General features: G+C 43.8%; 1 protein-coding gene and 1 pseudogene across 2 annotated transcripts; both read left to right on the top strand.

The window, feature by feature from the left end:
• Positions 1–1,168: 1,168 nt before the first annotated feature.
• LOC308494597 (UV excision repair protein RAD23 homolog B-like) lies at positions 1,169–2,709 on the top strand. Its single transcript, XM_081042458.1, has one exon. It carries the CDS (start codon positions 1,380–1,382, stop codon positions 2,601–2,603), a length of 1,224 nt encoding a protein of 407 aa, XP_080898584.1. The 5' UTR covers positions 1,169–1,379; the 3' UTR covers positions 2,604–2,709.
• A 15,910-nt stretch (positions 2,710–18,619) lies between these two features.
• On the top strand, positions 18,620–23,904 carry LOC308494475 (PC4 and SFRS1-interacting protein-like; annotated as a pseudogene). The gene is made up of 2 exons: positions 18,620–18,743; positions 23,176–23,904. The product of its transcript is annotated as a PC4 and SFRS1-interacting protein-like (transcript).
• The last annotated feature ends 1,399 nt before the right edge of the window (positions 23,905–25,303 follow it).

Genomic DNA, 25,303 nt, shown 5'->3' on the forward strand with positions numbered 1-25,303 from the left:
ACAGATTTAATGAAATCCCCATCAAAATACCAATGGCATTTTGTAAAGAACTAGGACAAAAAATCATCAGATTTGTTTGGAACCACAAAAGACCCCAAATAGCCAAAACAATCTTAAGAAAAAGAACCATGCTGGAGGTTTCACACTCCCTGACTTTAGCTTGTACTACAGGGCTACAATAATCAAAACAGCATGGTATTGGCAGAAAAACAGACACATAGACTAATGGAATAGAATTGAGAACCCAGAAATAAAACCACATAAATATGGAGAGATAATTTTTGACAAAGAAGCTAAAAACATACAATGGAGGAAAGACAGCCTCTTCAATGAATGGTGCTGGGAGAATTGGATAGCCACGTGCAAAAGAATGAAACTGGACTGCTATCTGTCAGCATGTACCAAAATTAATTCAAAATGGATCAAAGACTTAAGTATAAGACCTGACACAATAAATTGAATAGAAGAAAACATAGGTACTAAACTTATGGACCTTGGGTTCAAAGAGCATTTTATGAATTTGACTCCAAAGGCATTGGAAGTAAAAGCTAAAATAAACAAATGGGACTATATGATACTTAAAAGCTTCTGCATAGCAAAAGAAACCATTGACAAAATAATGAGGCAACCAACTGAATGGGAGAAGATTTATGCAAACAGTGCCTCCGATAAGGGGCTAATATTCAAAATATACATGGAACTCATGAAACTCAACAACAAAAAAACAAACAACCCAATTGAAAACTGGGCAGAGGACCTGAAGAGACATTTCTCCAAAGAGGACATACAAATGGCAAATAGACATGTGAAGAAATGCTCCACATCACTCATCATCAGAGAAATGCAAATAAAAAGCACAATGAGATATCACCTCACCCCAGTCAGAATGGCTGTCATCAACAAGACAAATAGCAACAAGTGTTGGAGAGGCTGTGGAGAAAAAGGAACCCTCATATATTGTTGGTGGGAATGGAGGCTGATGCAGCTTCTATGGAAGGCAATGTGAAGGTTCCTCAAAAAATTACAAATCGGATGATGATGGCGGCCACCAGCCTTGGTGAGCTAGTGGATTCTCCACTGGTCTCGAAGAGCCCCTCGCCCCTCCTGCCGACTCAGTGGCTGGCGCCAGGCGCGTGAGGAAGCACGGCGGCCCGAAGTCGCAGGGAAGGCGCAGTCGCGGAGACAGCGGCCCGGCCTGGGGCCAGTGCTGGGGAAGAGGCCGCTCCGCAGGGCGAATGTGACAAGCCCCCACCCCCACCGCCTTCCTCCCGAGTGCACGAGGAGCGCGGGCGACCCCGGGGCCCCGCCAGGCCACAGACCCCGCCCAGCGGCCAGCACCCGGAGCAGGCCCGGCCACGGAGCTGCGCGTCGTCGGCACCATGCAGGTCACCCTGAAGACCCTCCAGCAGCAGACCTTCAAGATTGACATCGACCCGGAGGAGACGGTGAAAGCACTGAAAGAGAAGATTGAATCTGAAAAGGGGAAAGATGCCTTTCCCGTAGCAGGTCAAAAATTAATTTATGCAGGCAAAATCCTCAATGATGATACTGCTCTAAAAGAATATAAAATTGATGAGAAAAACTTTGTGGTGGTTATGGTGACAAAACCCAAAGCAGTGACAACACCAGCACCAACAACAACTCAGCAATCAAATGCTGCCACCACTACCACAGTTAGTTCCTCCACAGCACCAGTTGCGGCTCAGGCCCCAGCCCCCACCCCTGCTTTGGCTCCCACTCCCACACCTGCATCTGTCACTCCAGCATCAACAACAGCGTCTTCTGAACCTGCACCTGCTAGTGCAACAAAACAAGAGAACCCTCCAGAAAAGCCAGCAGAAGCACCAGTGGCTACTAGCCCAACATCAACTGACAGTACATCAGGAGATTCTTCTCGGTCAAACATTTTTGAAGATGCAACAAGTGAGCTTGTGACAGGTCAGTCTTATGAGAATATGGTAACTGAGATCATGTCAATGGGCTATGAACGAGAACAAGTAATCGCAGCCCTGAGAGCCAGTTTCAACAACCCTGACAGAGCAGTGGAGTACCTTTTAATGGGAATCCCCGGAGATAGAGAAAGTCAGGCTGTGGTTGACCCCCCTCCAGCAGCCACTACTGGGGCTCCTCAGTCTTCAGTGGCTGCAGCTGCAGCAACTACGACAGCAACAACTACAACAACAAGTTCTGGAGGACATCCCCTTGAGTTTTTACGGAATCAGCTTCAGTTTCAACAGATGAGACAAATTATTCAACAGAATCCTTCCCTGCTTCCAGCCTTGCTACAACAGATAGGTCGAGAAAATCCTCAATTACTGCAGCAAATTAGCCAACACCAGGAGCATTTTATTCAGATGTTAAATGAACCAGTTCAAGAAGCTGGTGGTCAAGGAGGGGGTGGAGGTGGCAGTAGAGGAATTGCAGAAGCTGGGAGTGGTCATATGAACTACATTCAAGTAACGCCTCAGGAAAAAGAAGCTATAGAAAGGTTAAAGGCATTAGGATTTCCTGAAGGACTTGTGATACAAGCTTACTTTGCTTGTGAGAAGAATGAGAATTTGGCTGCCAATTTTCTTCTACAGCAAAACTTTGATGAAGATTGAAAGGGACTTTTTTTGTGTTGTTGGTTTTTTTTGTTTGTTTGTTTTTAATCTCACACTTCACACCAGTGCATTACACTAACTTTGTTCACTGGATTGTCTGGGATGACTTGGGCTCATATCCATACTACTTGGTATAAGATAGATTGTTGGGGGTGGGGAGGGAGGGATCTAGGAATATAGGGCAGGGATCAATACCGTGCATGTCTGCTTCAATTAGCAGATGCTGCAAATCCACAGTGTGTAAAATATTATACAACCAAAAATCAGCTTTTGCAGGTCTTTATTTCTTGTATAAAACAGTAGATAACTTCCTAGGTTTCACTCTTTTTAGTGTACTAGATCCAGAAATTTAGTGTAATGCCCTGCTTTGTATCTCTTTGAGTTAACATTGGTTTCAGAAAGAATCTTTGCTACCTAGAATCTACAGTCTCTCTTTCATGGCAACACTGGATAATGGCTTTGTGAAATTGAAAACAATTTTGAAACAACTATAAACAGAAATGCCAAATTATTGATGGTTATTGTTGCTGCTTCAAATAAGTATAAAATTAATGTCAAGAAAGCCTATTCTTTCCTGTTAAGTACTTGGGATGGCGAAAGGGAGAAGGGGACCCTTTTCTTAAAATGAAAATAATTACTGCTATTTTAAAATCTCTTGATCATTGAATGTGAGACCCTTCTAACATGATTTGAGAAGCTGTACAAGTATAGGCAGAGTTATTTTCCTGTTTACATATTTTTGGTTTGTTTTGGGGGGGAAATTGGTAGGTGTCTAATTACTGTTTACTTCATTGTTATATTGCAGTAAAAGTTTTAAAACCATCATTGCATGTTTGCTTTTGATGTATCCCTTTGTGAAATTAGCACCTTGGGGCCAATGGAGAAATGCAGCATTCACTCTCCCTCTCTTCCCTTCCCTCAGCAGAAATGTGTTTGTCAGCAAGTCGTGACTTCAAACTGCGGCCTTTTTTAAAACCTACAAAATGCTGATTCAGTTCAAAATTAATGCAAATGTTTCGAAACTGGGTTTCTAATATTTGTAAATGTTTTTCCTTATTAGATAAGAATGTATGACCATTAAAGTCATTAGGAGTCTACTGCTTTCCAAAAGAGAAGGTGGACAGAACTATAATCCAGCATCTTTTATGGCATTGGAAAGACTGGTGAAGTCTTTTGGAAGGGTTGGGAGATGTGGCTGGGAAAATACTTTGGAAAATATACAATCAAGATATCTCATGGCATATTAAAAAAAAATCTTAATAGCAAAAAAAAAAAAATTACAAATCGAATTACCATATAACCTAGCAATCCCTCTCCTAGGTATCTACCCAAAAACTCTGAAAACATTTATCCATAAAGACCTGTGTACTCCAATGTTCATTGCAGCTTTGTTTACGGTGGCCAAGACATGGAAACAACCAAAACGTCCTTCGATCGATAAATGGATAAAGAAGTTGTGGTATATATACACAATGGAATACTATTCGGCGGTAAGAAAAGATGATATAGGAACATTTGTGACAACATGGATGGATCTTGAGAGTATGATGCTAAGCGAAATAAGTCAGACAGCAAAAGCAGAGAACCCTATGATTTCACTGATATGTGGTATATAAACCAAAAACAACAAAAGAACAAGAAACAAATGAGAAACAAAAACTCATAGACACAGACAATAGTTTAGTGGTTACCAGAGGGCAAGGGGGGTGGGAGGAGGGAGATGAGGGTAAGGGGGATCAAATATATGGTGATGGAAGGAGAACTGACTCTGGGTGGTGAACACACAATGGGATTTATAGATGATGTAATACAGAATTGTACACCTGAAACCTATGTAATTTTACTAACAGTTTTCACCCCAGTAAATTAAAAAAAAAAGAGGGTCACTCTCATGTTAAGTTTGCTTATCATAAGAAAGCAAAAACAAAACAACAAGATAACAAAGGTGCACAAGAATCTTTGGAGATGATGGATATGTTTATTACCTTGATGTTGGAGATGGTAACATGGATGTATGCATCAAATTTTACACATTAATACCTGACAGGTGTTTTTTGCATACAAATTATACCTTAGTGAAAGTGAAAAAATAATATCCTTGAGCTTATTACACCATAGTGCTCTATAGAGACATCTCTCCTTTCAGCAGCTATACTGTGTGGAGGAACTATAATTTAGTCAACTATTTTCTACTGATGGACCGTTTGGGTTGTTTCTGTTTTTGCTACTCCAAATATAGATGCAATGAATAGACTCGTGACATAATCTTTAGCAATTTTAATAAATTCATCTTCGAGACTGACTCCTAGATGTACTATTGCTGAATAAAGGGTAAAACAACATGTGTAATCTTCCTTATTACTGTCAAATTCCCCTCATTAAGGTTGTGCCTATTGCCTGTTCTCCATCAGTGTATGACAATGCATGTTTTCCCAGAGTTTCGCTAGTAGTGTTGCCAGACTTATGCATTTTGCCAATCTGATACTGTGTTTCCCCAAAAATACGACCTAGCTGCACAATCAGCTCTACTGCGTCTTTAGTAACAAAAATTAATATAAGACCCGGTTTTATTTTACTATAAGACCCGGTCTATGATATAATATAATATAATGTAATGTTATATAACATAATATTATATAGGATAGCATAAAATTATACTGTTTAATGGGTTGTTGTTTAATGGGTACAAAGTCGTGGTTATACAAAATGAGTATTTTCTAGAGATCTGCTGTATGACATAGTGACTCTACTTAACAATGAAGTATGTATTTTTAAGTGTCAAAAGGCAAGGTGGAGAAGTTTATGTAGATTATGCAGCATTTTTCTAAGAAGGAGAAGGGAATATGATGAATGTCTGTCTCTCTGATGAGAGATACAGATCCGATGGCCAGGTAACACCAGTTGCCCCCTTCCTTTAGCCTTTAAGAAATCTGTTGAATACACTTCTGCACGACTTGTTCTTATTGTGGTGTCCCCACCTCTCACCTTCACCCAATGTTGGCTGTCTCTGAGAATGCACGTTCACCCATAAACACTTTTGACAATTCAATTCTGTTCAAAATTTGTTCCAGATCATTCCATTTTTAAAATTAATAGTTAGTACTTTCCCCACACTTTAGGCTATTTTTGGTCAGAAACCAGTGGTAGCAGCCCTTGACGGTCCTGCAGTGTGACCTACTTTAGAAGAGGTGCCTTTCTGGGCAACGGTTGAAAAGAGTGGAGTGCTGGAGGGGACTCTTGCTGGAACATAAGCACCGACTGTTAAATTTTCAGAAACTTCACAAGCCACCTGTTAAAAACAGTTGTCATTAAAAACTGGATGTAAAGTAACAATCACATTACATACGTTATATTGAAAACAAACATAACACATACTCACATCTCATCAATCCCTGATTATTTTCCTATTATCTATGCTCTTGAGGTTATGTACATTTATTGTATCTGAATTATGGAAATGTGTCTCTTCCCAATTCTGCATTAATTGACATCACGTTGGTAGCTTGACATTGCCAAATGCTACAACACAGGGCATTTCCCCCAACCTTTTGTTTAGTTCTTTTTCTGGAGCTTTGTTCTGTTCTTTCATTTGGGAAGTGTTTCTTTGTCTCCCCATCTTGTCTTCCTCCCTATGTTTGTTTCTATGTATTAAGTAAGGCTGCTATGCCTCCTGGTCTTAGTAGAGTGGCCTTATGTAGTAGGTGTCCTGTGGGTCCCAGTGGTGCAGTCTCCCTGGTCACCAGAGCCGGGTCCTGCAGGTGCGTCTCTTGTGTGGATTGTGTGTGCCCTCCTGTTGTAGTTGAGCCTTGGTGGCTGTTTGTGTCAGTGGGATGGATTCACCCTCGGGCTGATTGGTTCTGAGGACCGGCCGTGACTACAGTGGAGGAGCTATTGTGTACAGAGCAGGATTTGCTTTAGCAGGGCTCTGGTGCCTGCCCCGTCTCCACTTTGGGTGTATCGTCTGTGGAGGTGGTTGGGTGGTGCTCTGGTGTGGTCTGAAGCTGGCCTCTAGGCATGCCAGCCGCGAGGCCTCCTGGGAGGGGCCCTGCCACAGGCCAAGTTCAGCCACAGCCTGTGCCCTGCCCAGGGCCACCTGGCTTTGTGAGCCACAAAGCAATCCACAGATGGCCACTGACCACAGTGGGTTTAGAGGTGCCTTGAGAGGCCAATCTGCGAACCGAGTCTGGCTGCCGTTAGTGCTGGGCTTAGGGCTGCTCAGCCAGAGGTACGGGACATGCCAAAGCCAGATGCTGCTTGCTTGTTTGAGTTTTGTGGACCTTTGAGAGATTTTAGGAAAGTCTGTAGCCTGAGCCAAGACAGGCCGTTTGTATGGGAAAGCCACTGGAGGTGGCTTGGGTGGGCCCGAAAGTTGGGTAGGGCAGGGTCTTAAGGAACCACCAGGGTGCGGTGAATGGTGTTAGCCAGGTTGATGGAGATTCAGATATGGCGGCCGCCTGCATCTGCACGCAGGGAGGGGAAGGGCTCAACAAAGAATCAATGACTTTTGCCAGCTCCTCCGCCCAGGAGAAAGCTGCCCCTCCAGCCCTCATCCTGAGGCCAGACAACTCATTTCCTCCCTGTATGTCCCTGGTGCCTTTTGAGCTGCTGCCCCAGTGCTGGAGCTCAAAGCGACTGAGTCCGTCATCAAATTAGACCATGCGTGGGTCCTTTAAGAGGAGGGTCTGGGAATGCAGCCATCCTCCATCTCACCCAGCCACAATCTCTGCTGGTTTTCACAGCCTGAAGTTATGGGGACTTCTCCCTCCGGCACTGGAACCCTGGGCTGGGGAGCCTGGTGTGGGGCTGGGACCCCTTGCTCCTCCAGGGGGGAACCTCCACAGCCAAGATATCCATCCCAATTTTTAATGGTCACATGCGGGTGTGGGACCAGTGCGTTCCACGTCTCCACCCCTCTTAACAGTCTCGCGGTGGCGTCTTCTGTATGTCCTTAGTTATAGGACTTCTGTTCAGCTAGACTTCAGATGGTTGTTCTGCAGTTTGATTGTAATTTTGATGTGGTTGTGAGAGGAGGTCATCACAGTGTTTACCTCCACTGTTTCTTTTTTTTAAAGGAATTGTTTTCGCTTTTTTTTTTTTTTTATTATTGGGGAATATTGGGGAAGAGTGTGTTTTTCCAGGACCCATCAGCTCCATGTCAAGTCGTTGTTTTCAATCTAGTTGTGGAGGGCACAGCTCACTGGCCCATGTGGGAATCGAACCGGCAATCTTGTTGTTAAGAGCTCACGCTCCAACCAACTGAGCCATCCAGCCACCCGCCCTACTTCACCATCTTGACCGGAAATCCCTCTACCATTTTCTTATCTGGCCAAGCTAAGAAATCCTGGTTATTGGTTGGGGCGATATTCACTTTGACAGGTGATTTGAACAAGTCTGTTAGAGTCAGGAGAGTCTAGGTTAGACTGTGGCAACAAACAATGCCTGTATCTCAGTGCCTTACAACAATAAGGGTTTATTATTTGTTCACACACACACACAAACCTAGGCAAAAACTGAAAAACTGTCTTCATATTTTCACATACATGGATATGTACATGAACACACTGGTATGTTTGCAATCATGAATCAAACAAAAACTCTGGCATATAAACATATGAACTCACACAGAACCCTATTTCAAGACTGATCAGCTTAGATTACACAACCGTCTTTTAGTAATAAGAGACATAAAAAGGCCCCAGGATCCAAGGGAGTAAAGGATGGAGGTACAAGAATTCTGCCCTCAGCCAAGGAATTGCCCTGTATAATAAAAAGGGTCTGAAAGCTTACAGAAGCACCTGAAGGCTTTTTAAAAAATGTTAAGCATCTTGAGTTCTAAACATTTTGCAAATGCATAAGTAGGCAGTACTAGTGAGGCCTCCTCCTCTGAAGGCTTTTTTACAAACGTTGAACGTCTTGAGCATTAAACATTTTGCAAATGCATAAGTAGGCAGTACTCTAGTGAGTCCTACCCCCTCTGGAGGCTTTTTTTTTTTTTATAAACGTTGAACGTCTTGAACATTAAACATTTTGCAAATGCGTAAGTAGGCAGTACTCTAGTGAGGCCTCCTCCGCTGGACTTCTAGCTCAAGAGTGAGATGCACGCCGGATGTCCAAGAGGCTGAGAAACAGAGCTGGCCAGCCTGGGTGGGAGACAGGGGCTAGGAGGCTGGAGCCCTCTATCTCCAGCAGGAGCTGCAGACAGAAAGGAAGGGGTTAGGGCCAGCTCACATCCATCTCCCCTCCCAGCTCACCCCTCTTCTGTGTTCCACCCAATCGAGGATTTGCCACGCGGACTCTTGCACAGAACTCTTCCTCGCTGAGTTGCCCATGTCAACTCTTGCCTCCTGCAGTCCCTCCAATCACATTTATCTTTGCCAAGCCCAGGGTCTTTGAGCATGCTCCCCCCTAGCTCACACAGTCCCTGGCTCCTCACCACCCATAGTCGCTGGTATCGCCTCCTAAGCCTGGCATGCCAGACATCTGTGATTGGTAGCCTTTGCAGCCTCCTCCCCTTATGTTCCTCCAGGGTTCCTGCTTCACTCACACACCATACCCCATCCACCATTTGGGCCTGGGCATGCCCAGCCATCCCTCTCAGCCTCCCCAGGTGTCCATCCCTCTGCAGACCTCCTCCAGTCATTCCACTCCAGGCTCATCATTGAGATTTAGTGGCAAAACACAACTTGTGAAGGCATCCAGGCTCCACATCCAGACTGGAAGGTCCCTTAAGGCAGGGACCAGATCTCCTTCCAGACTAGGCTCACATCACCTATGTATGTCCTCCCCAGACCACAGCAGGTGGCAAGGGTCCGGGTAGAAAGCTCTGGGCTGAGAGTCAGGAGACCTGGGTCTTCCACTTAACATGCTGCATACCCTAGGGAAAGCCCCTGCCACTCTCAGGGCCCGTTTCCGTGTTTCTTGACATCAGGACACTGGACATTTGCTGTTGAATACAAAGCTCGTTAAACTGATGCTTTGCTGAACAACCATCAACTGCCATGTCAGGCATCAGACTGAGGAGCTCAGGTACCTGGGCCCAAGGAGGGTCAACCCACCAACCCCAAGTTTCCAGTTACTCCCCGCTTACCTCAAGGTCCTCCCATTTCCCAACTAGCCCCACCCCGTGTTCTCCTTTCAAGGACCAGGCTACCTGGTGCAACGCAGGGTTGGAGCGGGGAGATGGAGCCTGAAGGAGCCTGGGAAGATTGTTTCAGAATCAGCAGAGCCTCGGCCGCCTCCAGCATCTGCTGCCACTCTGAGGCAGCAGAAACCAAGGCCTGGCCAGAAGCTGTGGGAGCCTGCAAAGGAAAGGGTGTGAAAGAATGGGAGCTGGGAACTCACACCTCCCTGCCTCACGCGACAAGTGCCCCTTCAGTCCCCAGTTCCACTGAAGGCTCCACCCACTCTGAAGCGTTCTGCTCTTCCCATTCACTAAGCTTGGCCTCTGCCAGGGTTCTGGGCCCCACCATTTTCCCAGGATCTGTGGCTGCAGTAGAAGATTGTCAAGAGTGGCATAGGGCTGGAGGATTGGAGTTGACTGTCCAGAAACAAGGAGAGGAGAGGCTGGGGGATTAAACCCTCTGGAAGACACATACCGCCAGTCATCAGAAAGGGGTAAGATTTTGCAGTCTCTGAATGTAGGAGTCCAAATGCCTGCTGACCATTAGGCTCTGTGGCTTGGGCAAGTCCCTTCCCCTGCTTGGCCTCTTTTCTTTTCTATCTCTTTTCTCTCTCTCTTTCCCGAGACACTAATTCCTGCCAGCTTTCTCAAAATTTGCCAGGGCAACCGTGAAGATTACAGGAAATCACAGGTGTCTTGTGTTTTAATCTGCAAAGCACCTGGAGCGATGCAATTCCTGTCCCTGTCCAGGGACTGGTTTTTGCTTCCATAGTCCCCAATCCCCATGGGACTTAAGGACCAGCTTGGCTCATTTCCAGGAAGGTTTCTCTGATGGCCTCCAGACTCTCGCCTGGGCCTCTGTGGCCCTCACCATCATGCCCCTCCCCATTTTCAGCAGGACCTTCTATCCCATCAATCTGTTTCATATGGAATAACAGCCTCTGTTTGGTGAAGGCCTGCTATATGGCAGGTCTTATGCTAGTCCTCTTATCAGTGCTATGGGTCCAGAATATTGTCCCCTCTCAGTGCACTGACGAAGAAAGAAGGGCTCGGAAACGTAAACTCACTTGCCCAAAGCCTCTCACAAATAGGAAATGGCAAAGCTGGGAGGGCCCTGTCCTTGCCCGCTAGCCTGAGATGCCGCCTTCTCCTTCGCCTCCTCCTATTTGTCCCCCTCCTCTGCCTCCACCTCCTCCTTCCACCTCCCATGGCATCAAGCACAGGGACAGGCACCAAGTATCTCAATCCACAACTAACTCTGTAGTCCTTCTCACTCTACTCACGCGCTGGCCAGGGCAGGGGTCTTGTGCAAATCCCTGGAAAGAGAAATTGTCCGTTGCTTCATCAAGGCTGCTGGAGTCCAGGACAGAGACAAAGATCCTGGGGCCTGACCAATCAGCGGAACCCGTTGGGAGATCACCTGCAGGAGCAGAGAGCACAGGTTGGAGTCCGGTAGCAGGCAGGCCATGCAGAGGAGACATGGGCGTGTTTTGGGATGAGAATAGGAGCCCAGAATGTCAGAGCTGAGAAGGCCTTGAAGACCAGCCAGTCCTACTGTTCATTTTGCAACTGGGGAAATTGAGGCCCAGAGAGGAGAAGCATCTTTTCCCCCAAGGTCATATGGCAAGTTGCAGTAGGGATAGGGATGCAACCCAGGTCCTCAAGACACAGAGGAATGGGTCTGGGAAGTGGCTGAGGTGGGAGCCTCCCCTGCTGGTCCCAGACTCTCCTTACCTCCCTGCGGGTTGCACAGGGGTGGGCCTTAAGCTGGGGGCGTGATGCTCTCCTTCCCAGCTGTGGGAGACTGGGGACAGCTTAGGCGAGCCTTTCCCCTTTACCCCACCCCGCTCTACCTCACCCCCAACCTGAGGTCTCATCTCACTGTGGACCTTTTTGACCCATCCCACCGCACCCCCAGATCTCTCCTTCCCACCAACACGTGGCAGATAATATTGATGGCGTTTTACAGTTGGGGAAGCTAAGGCCCAAGGGGTATCTTGCCCAAGGCCACATCGAAGTTGGGTGGTAGGAATGGCGACAGAACTACTCATGCTCCCTACACCCAAACCCAGATTCCCTCCCTGGCCAGAGACACTCACTAAAGACTCCTGCTTGAACAGCCAACTTCTTGACAGGGTTGTGATCCTTGGGAGGTGCGGCCCCACTCCTTACCAGTGCTCGAGTCAGGCGCCTCTCTAGGCGGGCCCCCTGCGCCCTCTGCAAGGCACTCTCAGCAGGCAAGACCCTGCCGTGTTCCCTAAAGTGGGGAGTGCAGGTGTAAAGTCAGTCACACTTAGAGGAGACCCACCCTCCCATTCCCTTGTCAGACACCCCACTCACGAGAACAAGGTGCACTTGTAACACTTGCAGGTCTGGAAGAAACAGAAGTGCATGTGGTTCTTGATTTGGTCAGTGAAGCCGTGGTTGTGGCAGCGGACACAGCGACTTACAGCTCTTCTGGGGCGAAGTTCCATCCGCCATGGCACTTTGCTATCAAACCTAGGGCTGGAGCGGGAGCGGGAGCAGGAACGAGAGCGGGCCACAGTGGTCTTCTTCCCTTTGGGGTCCATGGTTCTAGGGCCAGGAGCAGAGGTCAGCATGGCTGCATGATCCCCTGCCCCCAACATACTTCCTCTGACCTTGGTAGACCCCTGAATTCTTGTCAGGCTGCACCCTCCCTTCTTGCTCATGTAGCCTCCTTCCCAGGAAGTCCCACTCACGCGTCACCTTGTTCCATGAAAGCCTTGGCTTGGGTCCTGTATACTTTCACTGCAGTTACTATGCTCCTCGTCTACCTTCACGCCACATAGGAGGTCACGTCGGACAATTAAGTTTGTGAACTCATCCTAGAAAAAGTGCTACATACTTCACTGCTGAATATCACTACGGTCACCTTCGAAGGACTCCCCTTGGGAAGCTGTGCACTGAGGCCAGCGCCTAGTCCACCCTTCAAAGCAATTTTGGAACTCTTTTTTTCTGGAATGGCCAACAGAGCTGACGACGTATTACCCTTGGTGTCCTGAATGTCCTCCAAATGTCTTCCTTCCTTTGGGTGAAGAAAGAAGTCATTGGGGGCCAGATCATGTGAGTGAGGAGGGTGTTCCAATGCAGTTATTTGTTCACTGGCTAAAAACTCTCCCACAGACAGTGCCGTGTGAGCTGGTGCATTGCCGCGATGCAAGAGCCATGAATTGTTGGCGAAAAGTTCAGGTCGTTTTTGTCTAACTTTTTCATGCAGCCTTTTCAGCACTTGCAAATAGTAAACTTGGTTAACTGTGTGTCCAGTTGGTACAAATTCATAATAAGTAATCCCTCTGATATCAAAAAAAGGGTAGCAACAGTGTTGCGACAAGTTCGCCAACTTAATTGTCAGACCCAGTAGACCCTATTTTCAGGCACAGACATGCAGTCTCATGCCCTTCAGCAATTACTACTTGTCCTTTTCGTGTGTCATCCCTCCTGTACTCTGTTCTACCCAAGTATTATTCCTGGTGTCCAACTCCACAGGTGTCTTCCTAATCTTCTGCAGTCATTCACTCCCCACTCATGAATGCATGCTGCCCTCACTCAGTTCTATTACTAGTCTCATGTATGGCCCACATTCAGTTTCTCTCACACACTCCATTCTGACATTTCTCATGCAGCCCATCTTAATCTTCATCATTTCCTTGGTCGCCTTTTAAGCTGACACACCTTGGCACCCTATGAAATCTCATCATTTTGCTGGATCACAAGGCCCTCTTTCAATAATTATTTTCATTCATCCCCCCCGATTATTCATTGAACAGATGTTTGTTGAGCCCCGTATCAAATGCCAGACCCTGATCTCGTGGACAGCTATCTCTTCATGGTACCAATTGCCCCCTTGCACCAACACACCCCTGTCTGCTTTCAGCACACCCATGTGTTTCCTGCACAGCCTGCCAACAACCTTCGGTGTTCCTCACCACGCCTCAGACAATTATGCTCGAGCACACCCTACCCTACCTTCACTCACCGGAGTGCCCCACCTCCTCTCAGGCACCCCATCATTCGATCATTCGCTGCTGCCACCTCAGAACCAAACGCAGGGGCACGAGCCCTGCCCCACGGATCCTCCCACAGGGGTCCCGCTGAGGAGGGGTGAGGGGCAGAGTGGGATATCAGCAGCCCCTTCCTCTTCCCCCATCCCCACCCCCGAAGTACCCTGCTGAGGTGGAAGAGAAAAGAAGGGGTGGGGCCCAGAGCGGAGGGAGGGAAGGAGGGAGAGGCCTGGAGAATGATGATGGATCCATCGAGGGTGGTATTCCTGATACCAGCATGTGGTTACCTCAGCCTGCAGCAAGTCGTAATCAGTGGACTGGGACAAGGGGTCTGAAAGGAATCGTAGTTCTCGCTCCCTTTCCCGCCCTTCCCGCAAAGGCCAATGAGCTTCCAGTGCTGCCTCCGCCTTCCGGCTCTCGCCGCTGTGGCCAGCGACCAATGAGCGTGGAGTTCCACCAGCGCTCATCCCTCCCACTTCCCTCCTTCCCTCCCACTTCTCGGGCTCTCTTTACTAGGCTGGCCAGTAACACGTGAAGTCATGAAGTGAAGTGCAACTTTGTGTTCCCGAAGCCTTGTTTCCCAGACTGTTCTCTCTCTGGATGCACATGCGTTTTTAACTCCTGTCCTTGGTATTCTGTCGCTTACTTTCACAAAATTCAGTGTGAGGTTTTAAGATCGATCCCTATTCCTATGTCAGGGATTCTCAATCTGGGGCGATTGTGCACCCCCAGGGAACTTTTGGTAGTGTCTCGAGCCATTTTGGCGCATATTTGTGCGTCTCTGTTTCTGAGCTCCCTGTTCTGTTCCATTCATTTCTCTATTATCTTTTTAATCTTTCACGTTAGTATCTAGTTATAGCCTCTGTACATGCAGAACTCGTACGTCTTTTACTCACTTTATCCTAACATACTCCACAGTGTTGTTGCTCTTGTACACAATAACTGTCTAAAATGACGTTTTTCTATTTGTATCTAATTTGTAGCAATCCGTTTGACTCTTTGAAAAGTAAATTCATCTTCACGTCAGCCACCATGCTAAATTCGGTGATACCTAATGATTTGTCTACATGTGTTTGGTGGTTTCCTGTGAAACTGTGAGTAACACAAGTATAATAATCAACTCACAGGTTCCTTCCTGTGCTGGCTAGGGCAGCCAGCACAGGTGGAATAGAGATGGCAAAAGTGGGTATTTTTCAGTCATTTGTAATACTAAATAGAAGCTGCCAACATTTCCACATTAAAATGAGTGCTGTACTTCACTTTCTCTCTCTCTCTCTCTCTCTCTCTCTCTCTCTCTCTCTCTCTCTCTCTCTCTCTCTCCTCTCTCTCACACACAATTTTAGATGGAGACATGGTAAAAAAAAATAAAAATAAAAATAAAAATATCGTTATTTCAGTAATACAATGTATGTTAGAGAATTGTGAGACCATCTGTAACATTTGATAAAAAGCAGACCTTCAGCAAACTCCGTATAATGCAAGACCTTTCCAACAATATGAAAGAGTAATTGATTCAAAATTTGAAAAAATTTCAAATACCTTATTTTTACCGTTACATGAGTCACGAGACATGAGACCCCGGCCAATGTAATACCTTGGGTACATTTTGTCTCCATGGACTTTCCAACTTGCAAAGACAGGGTTGTAGCCTAAACATCGGAACTGTGGCATAGATGATGTGGAATCATTTGTATCACTTTAGACAAGAATTTGAGAGAATTGTGAAAACATTACCAAAAAAATAGCTTCTGTCATGAAAGACAGTGATCTAGCTATTACATCAGAAATCAAATATCATTGTTATTTTAAATCAAGTGTCCTATATTTCTCTTATTCTTCTTTCCACTGTATGATACACATTAAGAACATAGGTACTTAGGTTTGAAACGTAGAGTATGTGAAATGTATCACGACTATAGTTATTAAAGTCATTCAGTAAATACATTCAAATGCAGTGAATCACTGTAGGTTTATTTTGTCAGTCTCGCTAGAGGTTTGTGACTATTATGGGTCTTTTCAAAGAACCAGATTTTTGTTTCCTTGATTTTTTTCTCTCTCTCATTTTCCTGTTTTTCAATTTCATCGATCACCAGGCTTATCTTTAGTACCCCCTTCCTTCTGCTTGCTTTGACTTTATTTTGCTCTTCTCCTTCTAGTCTCCTGAGGTGAGAACTTAATGACTTGATACTTTCCCTTTTACTTAATGCAAGTCCCCGATCATATAAATCTCCCTTTCAGCAGTGCTGTAGCTTTATCCCACAAATTTTGATGCATTTTATGATCATTTCCATTCAGTTCAATGCATTTCTTGATGTGCTGGAAAACGTTTTCTTTAGCCCGTGGACTGAGTGGCCTCCTGACCACTGGGTGGTGGTGAAAGCCCTGAAATCATCCCAGTGGGGATCGGAAGGTGGCCTCCTTACTGCCCAGTGGAGGTATAATTGCAGAATCTCCATGTGATTGATTTCCACTGACATGGGAGGGGTAGGGTGGCCCCCATTTCCGCCAGTCAATTGTGAAATGCTAGGCTCCCCACTGGGCCTTTCCTGTGGTGTTTGGCTGCAGTAGAGCAGTTATTGTCCAAAGGTTTTCTGTCTTGCTATGCCTCCCCTTTTCTGCTCCTTATGCTAGAGAGAGCAGGCTTTTGTTGTGGCTGCTTGTTGTTGCTATTGTTGGTGTTGGGGTTTTTTTTTGCTTGTGTCCTATGGCATTTCCCCATAGCCAGCCTCTTCAGCTCCAAGTCTGGGGTATATGACACAGAAAGAAACCCAGGGAACTCACCATGTGTCCTCCCTCCGCTTCTGAGACCCTTAGTTGCTCTGCCTTCTCCTCTCCACTTTGCAGAGTCTCCTGTTTATTTCAGATGTTGTGCCCAGGGTTTTAAGTTGTGCTTAGTAGGAAGCACAGGGAAGTGTACGTCCAGTCTATCTTCCCAGAAGCAGAAGTTTCCATATGAATTTAATTATGAGGTCTGATGTTTAGCATGTGTTTCAATGTAAAGTTAAATTTAAGTTCAACTATAATCCAACTTTAGATAATTGGATTTAAAATTAAAATTAAATATAGCTTTAGAACTTACTACAATTTTCTTTGATTAGAAATTATAACGCAAGAAATAAGCAATTCTATCTGACAAACCATTTGAAAAATATGCAAAAAGGAGCATGTGGTTTGAAAAGACAGAAAATAATATTCAAAAGATTCCCATAGAAATCAAGAATAATTAAAACAATTGCATCATAGGTAAAACCCAAATTTTAGGTTGGAATAATAATTTCATGGGGAAATCTTTTCAGTCCCCAATTTTGGGTGTTTTTTCCAACTTCTAAGGTACGCCCACTTCACTAAGTTGACATTCAGAAATATACGCGTATACTTCATCTTCAATAACCAAGAAAGAGTATTCCTGTAAAAGTTGTGAAAGTGACAATCGGGAGAGCCGGTAAATGTGGCAAGTTGGTCATTTGGTAAATTCATTAACTTTAGGAGAGTTGATTTTGTTGTCATCCGGCATCACAAAGCATAACGGGGAGAATCCTGAACAAAGGGGCTCTCTCTGTCCTGGCCACTGTCCCTCCGTGCAAGTGCACGGAGGGGGAACTCATTGTTGCCCAAATGAGGCACATGGCTTCTGATTCTCTCCGTTTGGGTCACTCTAATAGATGTTTCGTGTTGATGGCTTTTCTGAGGTTGATCAATAGTGATTGGAGCTAATGTTTTGGGGGCATTGGCTATTTCCCAGATAGTAAACTAAATGCTTTGCAAACATTGTCCCATTTAATCCCTAAAAAGCCCTTATTATTATCCTCAGTTTTACAAATTGGGAATCTGAGGCTGACAGAGACTAAGAAATTTACCCCAAGCCCAAGCCACACAGCTAAGAAGTGGTAGAGCCAAGTTTCAAATTAAAATTTCTGCCTCCTATATATTATGTTGTCATCTGGAGGCTCTTGACAACTTTTTCGACGTATTTATCCAAGGCACCAGGATACCTTGAGAAATCAAGCCCCGAACAAACCAGTTGTGAGTCAGTTAGCAGGCATCTCCTGCAGTTCAAAGGGTCTCACAGATACAGATTTTTGTCTGTAAAGTCAGCTTTTAGGTTACCGCTGGGGATCTTTGGTCAATGACCAAGTGACATTTGTTGAATAAGCAGAGATTGGTTCAAAAGGAGAAGGGTGGGGCTACATTTCCATACCTTGGTGTGAGGAGAGTGGTCTCTTGGGTCCCCTCTACTTTTTTACCCAAAAGTCTACCAATAACCAGCAGGGTGGTGGGCTGCATCAATATAAAAACAAGCCATTCCAGTGGAAAATACTAACTTAGTGCTATGGCATTATGGAAACCGAGACTGGTCGTTTGAATGAATCCCTGCTTCTAACCCTTCATACGTGAGAACTCTGCAGCCCTTCATCTGCACTCCTACTTACTTGAGGCTTTCAGCTTCCTGAAGTGATTAGGGGTGAAATTACTTGTGACCAGAGGTAGTAGTCAGGCTCGCTGCCAAATATCCAGGTGAAAACCTGCCTATGTTTAAGAAATGGTGGCCAAAAAGAGCCCCCCACCACACCACACCCTGCACTGAACTGAATTAAGATGGAGTTTCCTGACCAGATGCAGGCTTGGTAATCATTATGCTTCAAAAGTTCCAGTTGAATTGAATCTATTTGAGAGTCACAACTTTGAGATCAAAGATGGTATCTTATACAGTTTTGCTTCCAGAACCCCTGTTGTGATGCTTTTCACATGGTCAGTGACTAGCAAACTTATGTTTTGAGCGACATGTACGCAGGTACCAAGCACAGTGTACTGCATAGCAACAGATGCCCTGATAGACAAGCACAGTGAACGATTGTACACTGAGGTCATCCAAAATGGCAGAAGAAGGACCTCTGAAAGTTCTTTCATCCCTGAAAGCAGCAAGGAAACTGGCAGAAATGTTCAGACCCAGTGTTTTCAGAACTCTGGAGATTCGCCAAAAGTCTGCAATGACCTCAGGTATGTTTATTCTAGAGAAACAGCCGGATCTCAGGAGGAAGGATGAGCTACGTGGCGTTTCAACTAGCCCTATGCCCCTGCCCCTCTATCCAATTCCGGGGTAGCCTTAAACACTAACAGCCTGCATCACGGTGAAAACCAGAGGCCTGGAAGCTGCCAGAGGGAGCAGAAAGAGGCAAAGAAAGAGACAAAGGTTGCCAGACTGGAAGAAATTGCAGACCACACTATATGCTCTTTGCATAAGCGTACTTTATGTACAGAGACACATAGGTTAAAAATAAATAGGTGGGAAAAGACACACCATGAAAATACTAAGCGACAGATAGCTGAGTGGATATGAGATTATCAGACACTTCATAGCACAGAGTATAACCAGAGGCAAAGGTGGATATATCATGAACACAGACCCCGTGTTGGGTCTTAAAACAAGTCTCAAGAAATTTAAGAGGACTGAAATCATACAGAGCAGGTTTTATGACCGTGACAACAGTAAGTGAATAACTAATAACATAAACATATCAGAAAGAAACCAAATTACTTGGAAATTGAAAAGGAAAGCATTTTCATAACCCAAAGAGGAAAGCACAAAAGAAATTAGAAAATGTTTTTTTAATTGAATGAAGATGAAAGCACAACATAACAAAATCTGAGGGATGCAGCTAAAGCAGTGCTTAAAGGAAAAGTTATTGCTTTTAAATGCTTATATTACAAATGAAGAAAGACCTCAAGTCAGTGATGTAAGGTTCCACTTTAAAAAGCTAAAAAACATAATAAAGAAGAAGAGCAAGGTAAATACAAGGAAAGCAAGGTGCATTCAAAGGGGAAAAAATATACCTCCAGAAACTGTCCCTGAAGAAACACATGCATCAGAATTACGAGATCAAGACTTTCAAAGAACTCTGTTAAATACGCTCAAAGAGCTAACGGAAAACAGACAGAGAACTAAAGGACATTGTGAAGATGATATATGAACATAATCAGAATATGAACAAAGAGGAAAAAAAAAATTTTTTAAGGTACCAAACAAAAATTCCAGAGATGGTAAATGCAATAACTGAAATGAGACATTCACAAAAGGTGTTCAACAGTGGACTTGAACAGGCCGAAGAAACAGTCAGTGAACTTGAACAGAGATCATTCGAAATGATCATATTCTGAGGAGCAAAAGGGAAAAGAATGAAGAAAAGTGAAGAGAGACTGAGGGACTTATAGGATGTCATCAAGTGATAGAACATACGCATTACAGGAATCCTGGGAGGGTGAGAGAGAGGGGGAAGGTATGCAGAGAGATTATTTGAAGAGATAATGGCTGAAAACTTCCAAATTGAATAAAGACGTAAATATACAAATCCAAAAACCGGAAGAACTCCAAGTAAGATAAACACAAAGAGACCCACCCCCAAGACACATTGGAATCAACCTGTGAAAAGCCAACACACAGAGAGATTCTTGAAAACAGACAGAGAAAAGTCATTCATCATGTATAAGGGATCCCTAAGGAGACTATTAGCAAATTTCTCAGCAGAAACCTTGCAGCCCAGAAGGTAGTGAGATGATATATTTAAGAGCTGAAAGAGAAATTTGGTCGATTGAGAATGCTATACCAAGCAATACTGTCCTTTAAAATGACAGAGAAAGTCAAGACACTCTGAGAGAGACAAGAGCTGATGGAGCTCATTACCGCTAGCCCTGCTGTCCAAGGTAGGCTAAAGGGAGCCTGTCAAGTTGAAACTAAAGGACTCTAGACAGTAATTCAAAGGCATATGATAAGATAAAGTTCTCCAGTAAAGGTAAATATATGGACAAATAAAAACCTATGTTATTGTAATTTTTGTTCCTAACTCTATTTTTATTTTCTACAGAGTATAAAGGACAAATGCATAAAATTTGATAATAAACCTATGTTAATGGGTACACAATATGGAAATATACAATTTGTGAAATCACTAACACAGAGAGGGAGGCAAAAGTGTAAAGGACTAGAGTTTTTTTCTTTTTTTACACAGTTGCAGTTAAGCTGTTATCAATTTAAGATAGACTGGCATACTTTAAGATGTCATGTGCAATCCCCATGGTAAGCACAAAGAAAATATCTATCGAGTATACACACAGAAAAACAAGAAGGGAATCTAAATGCATAACTACAAAAACACCACTAAACACAAGGAAGGCAGTGATGGAGAACCTGAGGGACAAACAAACTATAAGAAATACAGAAAACAAGTCATAAAATGGAATAAGTAAGTGTTTCCCTACCAGTAAGTACTTTAAATGTAAATGCATGAAACTCCCCAGTCACCAGACACAGATTGGCAGAATGGATTGTTAAAAGAAATGATCCTACTATATGCTCTCTACTGGAGCCTCACTTGAGGTCTAAGGGTATACACGGAGTGAAAGTGAAAGGACCGAAAAAGATTTTCCGTGCAAATAGTAACTAAAAGAGAGCAGGGATGGCTCTACTAATATCACACAAAATAGAATTTAAGTAAAAACTGTTAAAAGAGACAAAGAAGTACATTGTATAACGATAAAAGGGGCGATGAACCAGAAAGATATAATAATTATGAACATATCGGCACCAAATATCAGAGCTCCAAAATAGATGAAGAAAACATCGACAGACTTGAAGGAAGACATAGTCAGCTCTACCATAATAGGAGACTTCAATACTCCACTTCCAATAATGGGTAGAACAACGAGACAGAAGACCAATAAGGAAATACAGGACTTGAACAACCCTACAGAACAATTGACCCTAACAAACACATACAGAGCACTGCACCCCAAAACAAAATAATGCACAATTTCTCTAGTGCACCTGGGTCGTTCTCCAGACGACACGTTAGTCCACAAAACAAGTATGAATAAATTTGAAGAGATGGAAATCATGCCAAGTATCTTTTACAATCACGATGGAGTGAAACTTGAAATCAGTAGCAGAAGGAAAGCTGGGAAATACACAGATATGTGAAAATTAAGCAACGTACACCTAAACAAGCGGTGGCTCAAAGAAGACAGCACATGGGAAATTAGAAGCTTTCTTGAAAAAAAAATGAAAATTAAAACACAACTTACCAAAACTTAAGGGATGCAGTGAAAGCAGTCCTAAGAGGGAAATTTATAGCTGTAAACACTTGCATTACAAATGAAGATAGGTCTGAATTCAACAACCTAACTTTACACCACAAGGAACTAGGATGAGAATAATAAACCAAACCTAAAGCTCTCATAAGGAATGAAAAATAATGACCATGCAGACATAAATAAAATAGAGAATAGAAAAGCGTTAGAGAAAATCCATGAAACCAAGTGCTGGTTCTTTGAAAAGAGTTACAGAATTGACAAAACTTTTAGCTAGATTTACTTGGGGTGGGGGGGGGGAAGTGGGGGTAGACCGAAATCAGAAGGAATAAGGGGGATATTACTGCCAGTTTACAAAAATAAAAAGGATTGAAAGGGGTAAGCAACTTCGACCAACTAGTTGGGTCTGTATGGTGATTCCCCTCCCAAATTAGGAATGGAATTACCATAGGATCCAACAATTCTACTTCTAGGAAGGAAGGAAGACCGACTCAGTTCCACGGAAAATTGCCTTACCCTGTCAAGAAATTTGCTATGTATCAAAGGCAAAATTTTCATTAGGAGTATAGTTAGGGATTTAGCAATGATAGCGTATGCTTAGAATTGTCTAATGGTCTAATAACTACACATAGTTAAGCGTTAACCATCTCTAAAGATCTTGTTTAAAAAGGGGGTACTATACGATTTTTTAAAAATTCAGCTTGTAATTCAAATTTTTCACATAAAGAAAACTTTAGTCCTAAATGGCCTCACTGGCTTCACTGGTGAACGGTATCAGACATTTAAAAGGAAAAACAAAAACAAAAAACAGTAACAGTCCTACAGAACTTTTCCAGAAAATACAGGAGGAACTCTTGCCGATCATTTTATGGGGGCAACATTACTTTTACACACACAAAAATAAATAAATAGAAAAAGACACTACAAGGGGGAAAAAACCACTACAGGCCAATATCCCTGGTGACTATAGATGTAAAATTCCCTAATGGAATTTTAGAAATCTGAATCCAATGATACATGAAAAGTATCATGTGCAACCAAGCAGAGTTCATCCTAGGAATGCAAGGCCGTTTTAACGTTAAAAAAATGCATCGATGTATTTTGCCATATTAAGGGAAGGCAAGAAAAACAATGACAATCATCACAATATATGACAGAAAAGTCATTGGATAATAAACATCCATTCATGATTTTAAAAAAAATCTGCTCACTTAAGAACGTAAGGGAAAGGAAGAATAAGCCAAGAGAAGAGCTTGACAAAAAAGAGGGGAAGAAAGAAGTTGAGTCAGAAAGGGAAATTTTCGCTGAAGCGGATGTAACTATCAAGAGAAAGGAGATGGTTGAGAAGGCAGAAAGAAGAGAAAAGGTGGAAGAAACTTTCAGACTGCTCCCAGAAGGAATAGGCTAAAAGGCCAACATGAGAAAGAAGCAGCAGATAGAAAACGCAAACAAGAGGAACAAATGGAAACTGAGCCGCAGAATCAAGATGCAGGAAAGAAGCCAGAAGTTAAGGAAATGGAGAAGAAACAAGAAACATCAATAGATTCTTGACTTCCAAGGATACACGGTGAAATAAAGACTTCACTCTAAATTGACAACCTTGATGTGAAGCCATGTATCGAGGTCTTGGATGAACTTGTTTCACTTCAGGTCACAATGCAACAAGCTCAGAAATGATGACAACACTGAAAAAATGACGGTGACTCAACGTGACTCTGATTATTATGGGAAAGCCTGCAACGATGTATGTATAACGGGTTTAAGAACACGTTTTGGGTTGGTGAAGGAGATTCTGTAACCACACAAGTGCTGAATAAATCTCTTGCAGAACAAAGGCAGCACGGGGAAGCAAATAAAACCAAAGATCAAGGGAGGGAAGGGCCAGAGAAGAAGCTAGAAAGGGAACAAACAGGTTCAAAGACTCTAAATGGGGGCTTGGACGCTCAAGAGGGCAATCAGCCACAACGTAATGAGACAGCACTGAAGAAAGGGAAGGCGAGGCCAGCAGTAAGGAAAAGCCAGCCCGTGAAGAGAGAGACTGAAGTGTCTCTGAAGGAGCTCTCCGCTAGATAACTAGGTTGACATGCCTGGGATGTAGACATATGGTGATGGAAGGAGAACTGACTCCGGGTGGTGAGCCCACAATGTGATATACAGATGATATATCACAGAATTGTACACCTGAAACCTATGTAACTTTACCAACCATTGTCACCCCAATCAAAAAAACAAAAAGAATGCTTGAGAAGTTTCTAATGGTTTTGATTTGAGCTATTTAGACATCTGAAAGGTTTAAATTTTTACAAGCACAGGTTTTGATGTTTAAAAACTTGTTTTGAGGGAGCAAGTCCCTTTATCTTTGTTTAAAAGTAATGAAACATTGCTTAATTGTACTTGTGCAGTATTAACAGCTACGTTACACAGTGAGTGTGAGGGAAACTCCATTTAGGAAGCGTTGAACTGCTTTTCCAGACATTAGTTGTAGCATATTTTCAGTGAGTGTGTGTGTGTGTGTGTGTGTGTGTGTGTGTGAGTGTGTGTGTGTTCATGCATAATCGACAGTAGAAAAAAGTTAACATTTCTAACACTGCTAGTCGTTCGAGTATAAACCTTTCCTCTTTTCCCAAATACCGTGGGTTTTGTGCATAGGTTTTCACAAATCGTCGATTTACCAGACCATCTTTTGACTGTTTGTGGGTTTTGTGTGGTCTGCCTGCCTTTTTGTATGACAACTAGATACCCAACTGACATTGAACCGACAATTCTACAAGGTACAAAACTCATGTGAACTTTTGAAGGTAAGTTAACTTTGTGGCTGGGCATTCGGTGAAGTCACATGACTTTCCTGCGGAGAGCAGAAGGGGTGCCCATAGGAATGAGTCTGCCTTTAGGGTTCAGCCATCTAAGACTTTTACAGGCACTAGTAGCTGAAACTGAAAACTAAACAATGACAGTTTATTTTTGAAACACTTCTGAATGTTTTAAAAAGCCACGCTCACTAAGGAGGTCACTAAGTAGTGTTTTTTAAATTGGAGAACAACCGTGATGCCCGTGCAGTAAAGTAAATGCTATGTAAGGAAGCTGCTTGCCTGTGCGAAAACACAGCTGTATCACAAGGGAGTTTTTATTTCTGTGTCACACACGTGACAGGACTGCAAAACGTGGGAACACTGGTTGCTCTGAGGCAGCAGACAACGTAAAGGAGTACTTTTTGGCAGTCTGTGTATCCATGTATAGGACTAAATCAGGGTGAACCAAGGTCAGCACACAAAATTTAAGGGCCACTTAGAGAGCATCTCTAAGATGTTTGGATCAGCTCAGTTGGTGGTTTTAATACCATGTTTCCCTGAAAAGAAGACCTAGCCGGACAACCAGCTCTAATGCGTCTTTTAGAGCAAAAGCTAATAGAAGACCCGGTCTTATTTTACTATAATATGAGACCGGGTCTGTAATATAATGTAATACAGTATAATATA

The sequence above is a fragment of the Rhinolophus hipposideros genome (genome assembly GCF_964194185.1).
Source record: "Rhinolophus hipposideros genome assembly, chromosome: X".
NCBI classification, from domain to species: Eukaryota; Metazoa; Chordata; class Mammalia; order Chiroptera; family Rhinolophidae; genus Rhinolophus; species Rhinolophus hipposideros.

Bases quoted from the DNA above. Each gene is read 5' to 3' on its own strand.
- LOC308494597 (XM_081042458.1), top strand. From the start codon at position 1,380: ATGCAGGTCACCCTGAAGACCCTCCAGCAGCAGACCTTCAAGATTGAC.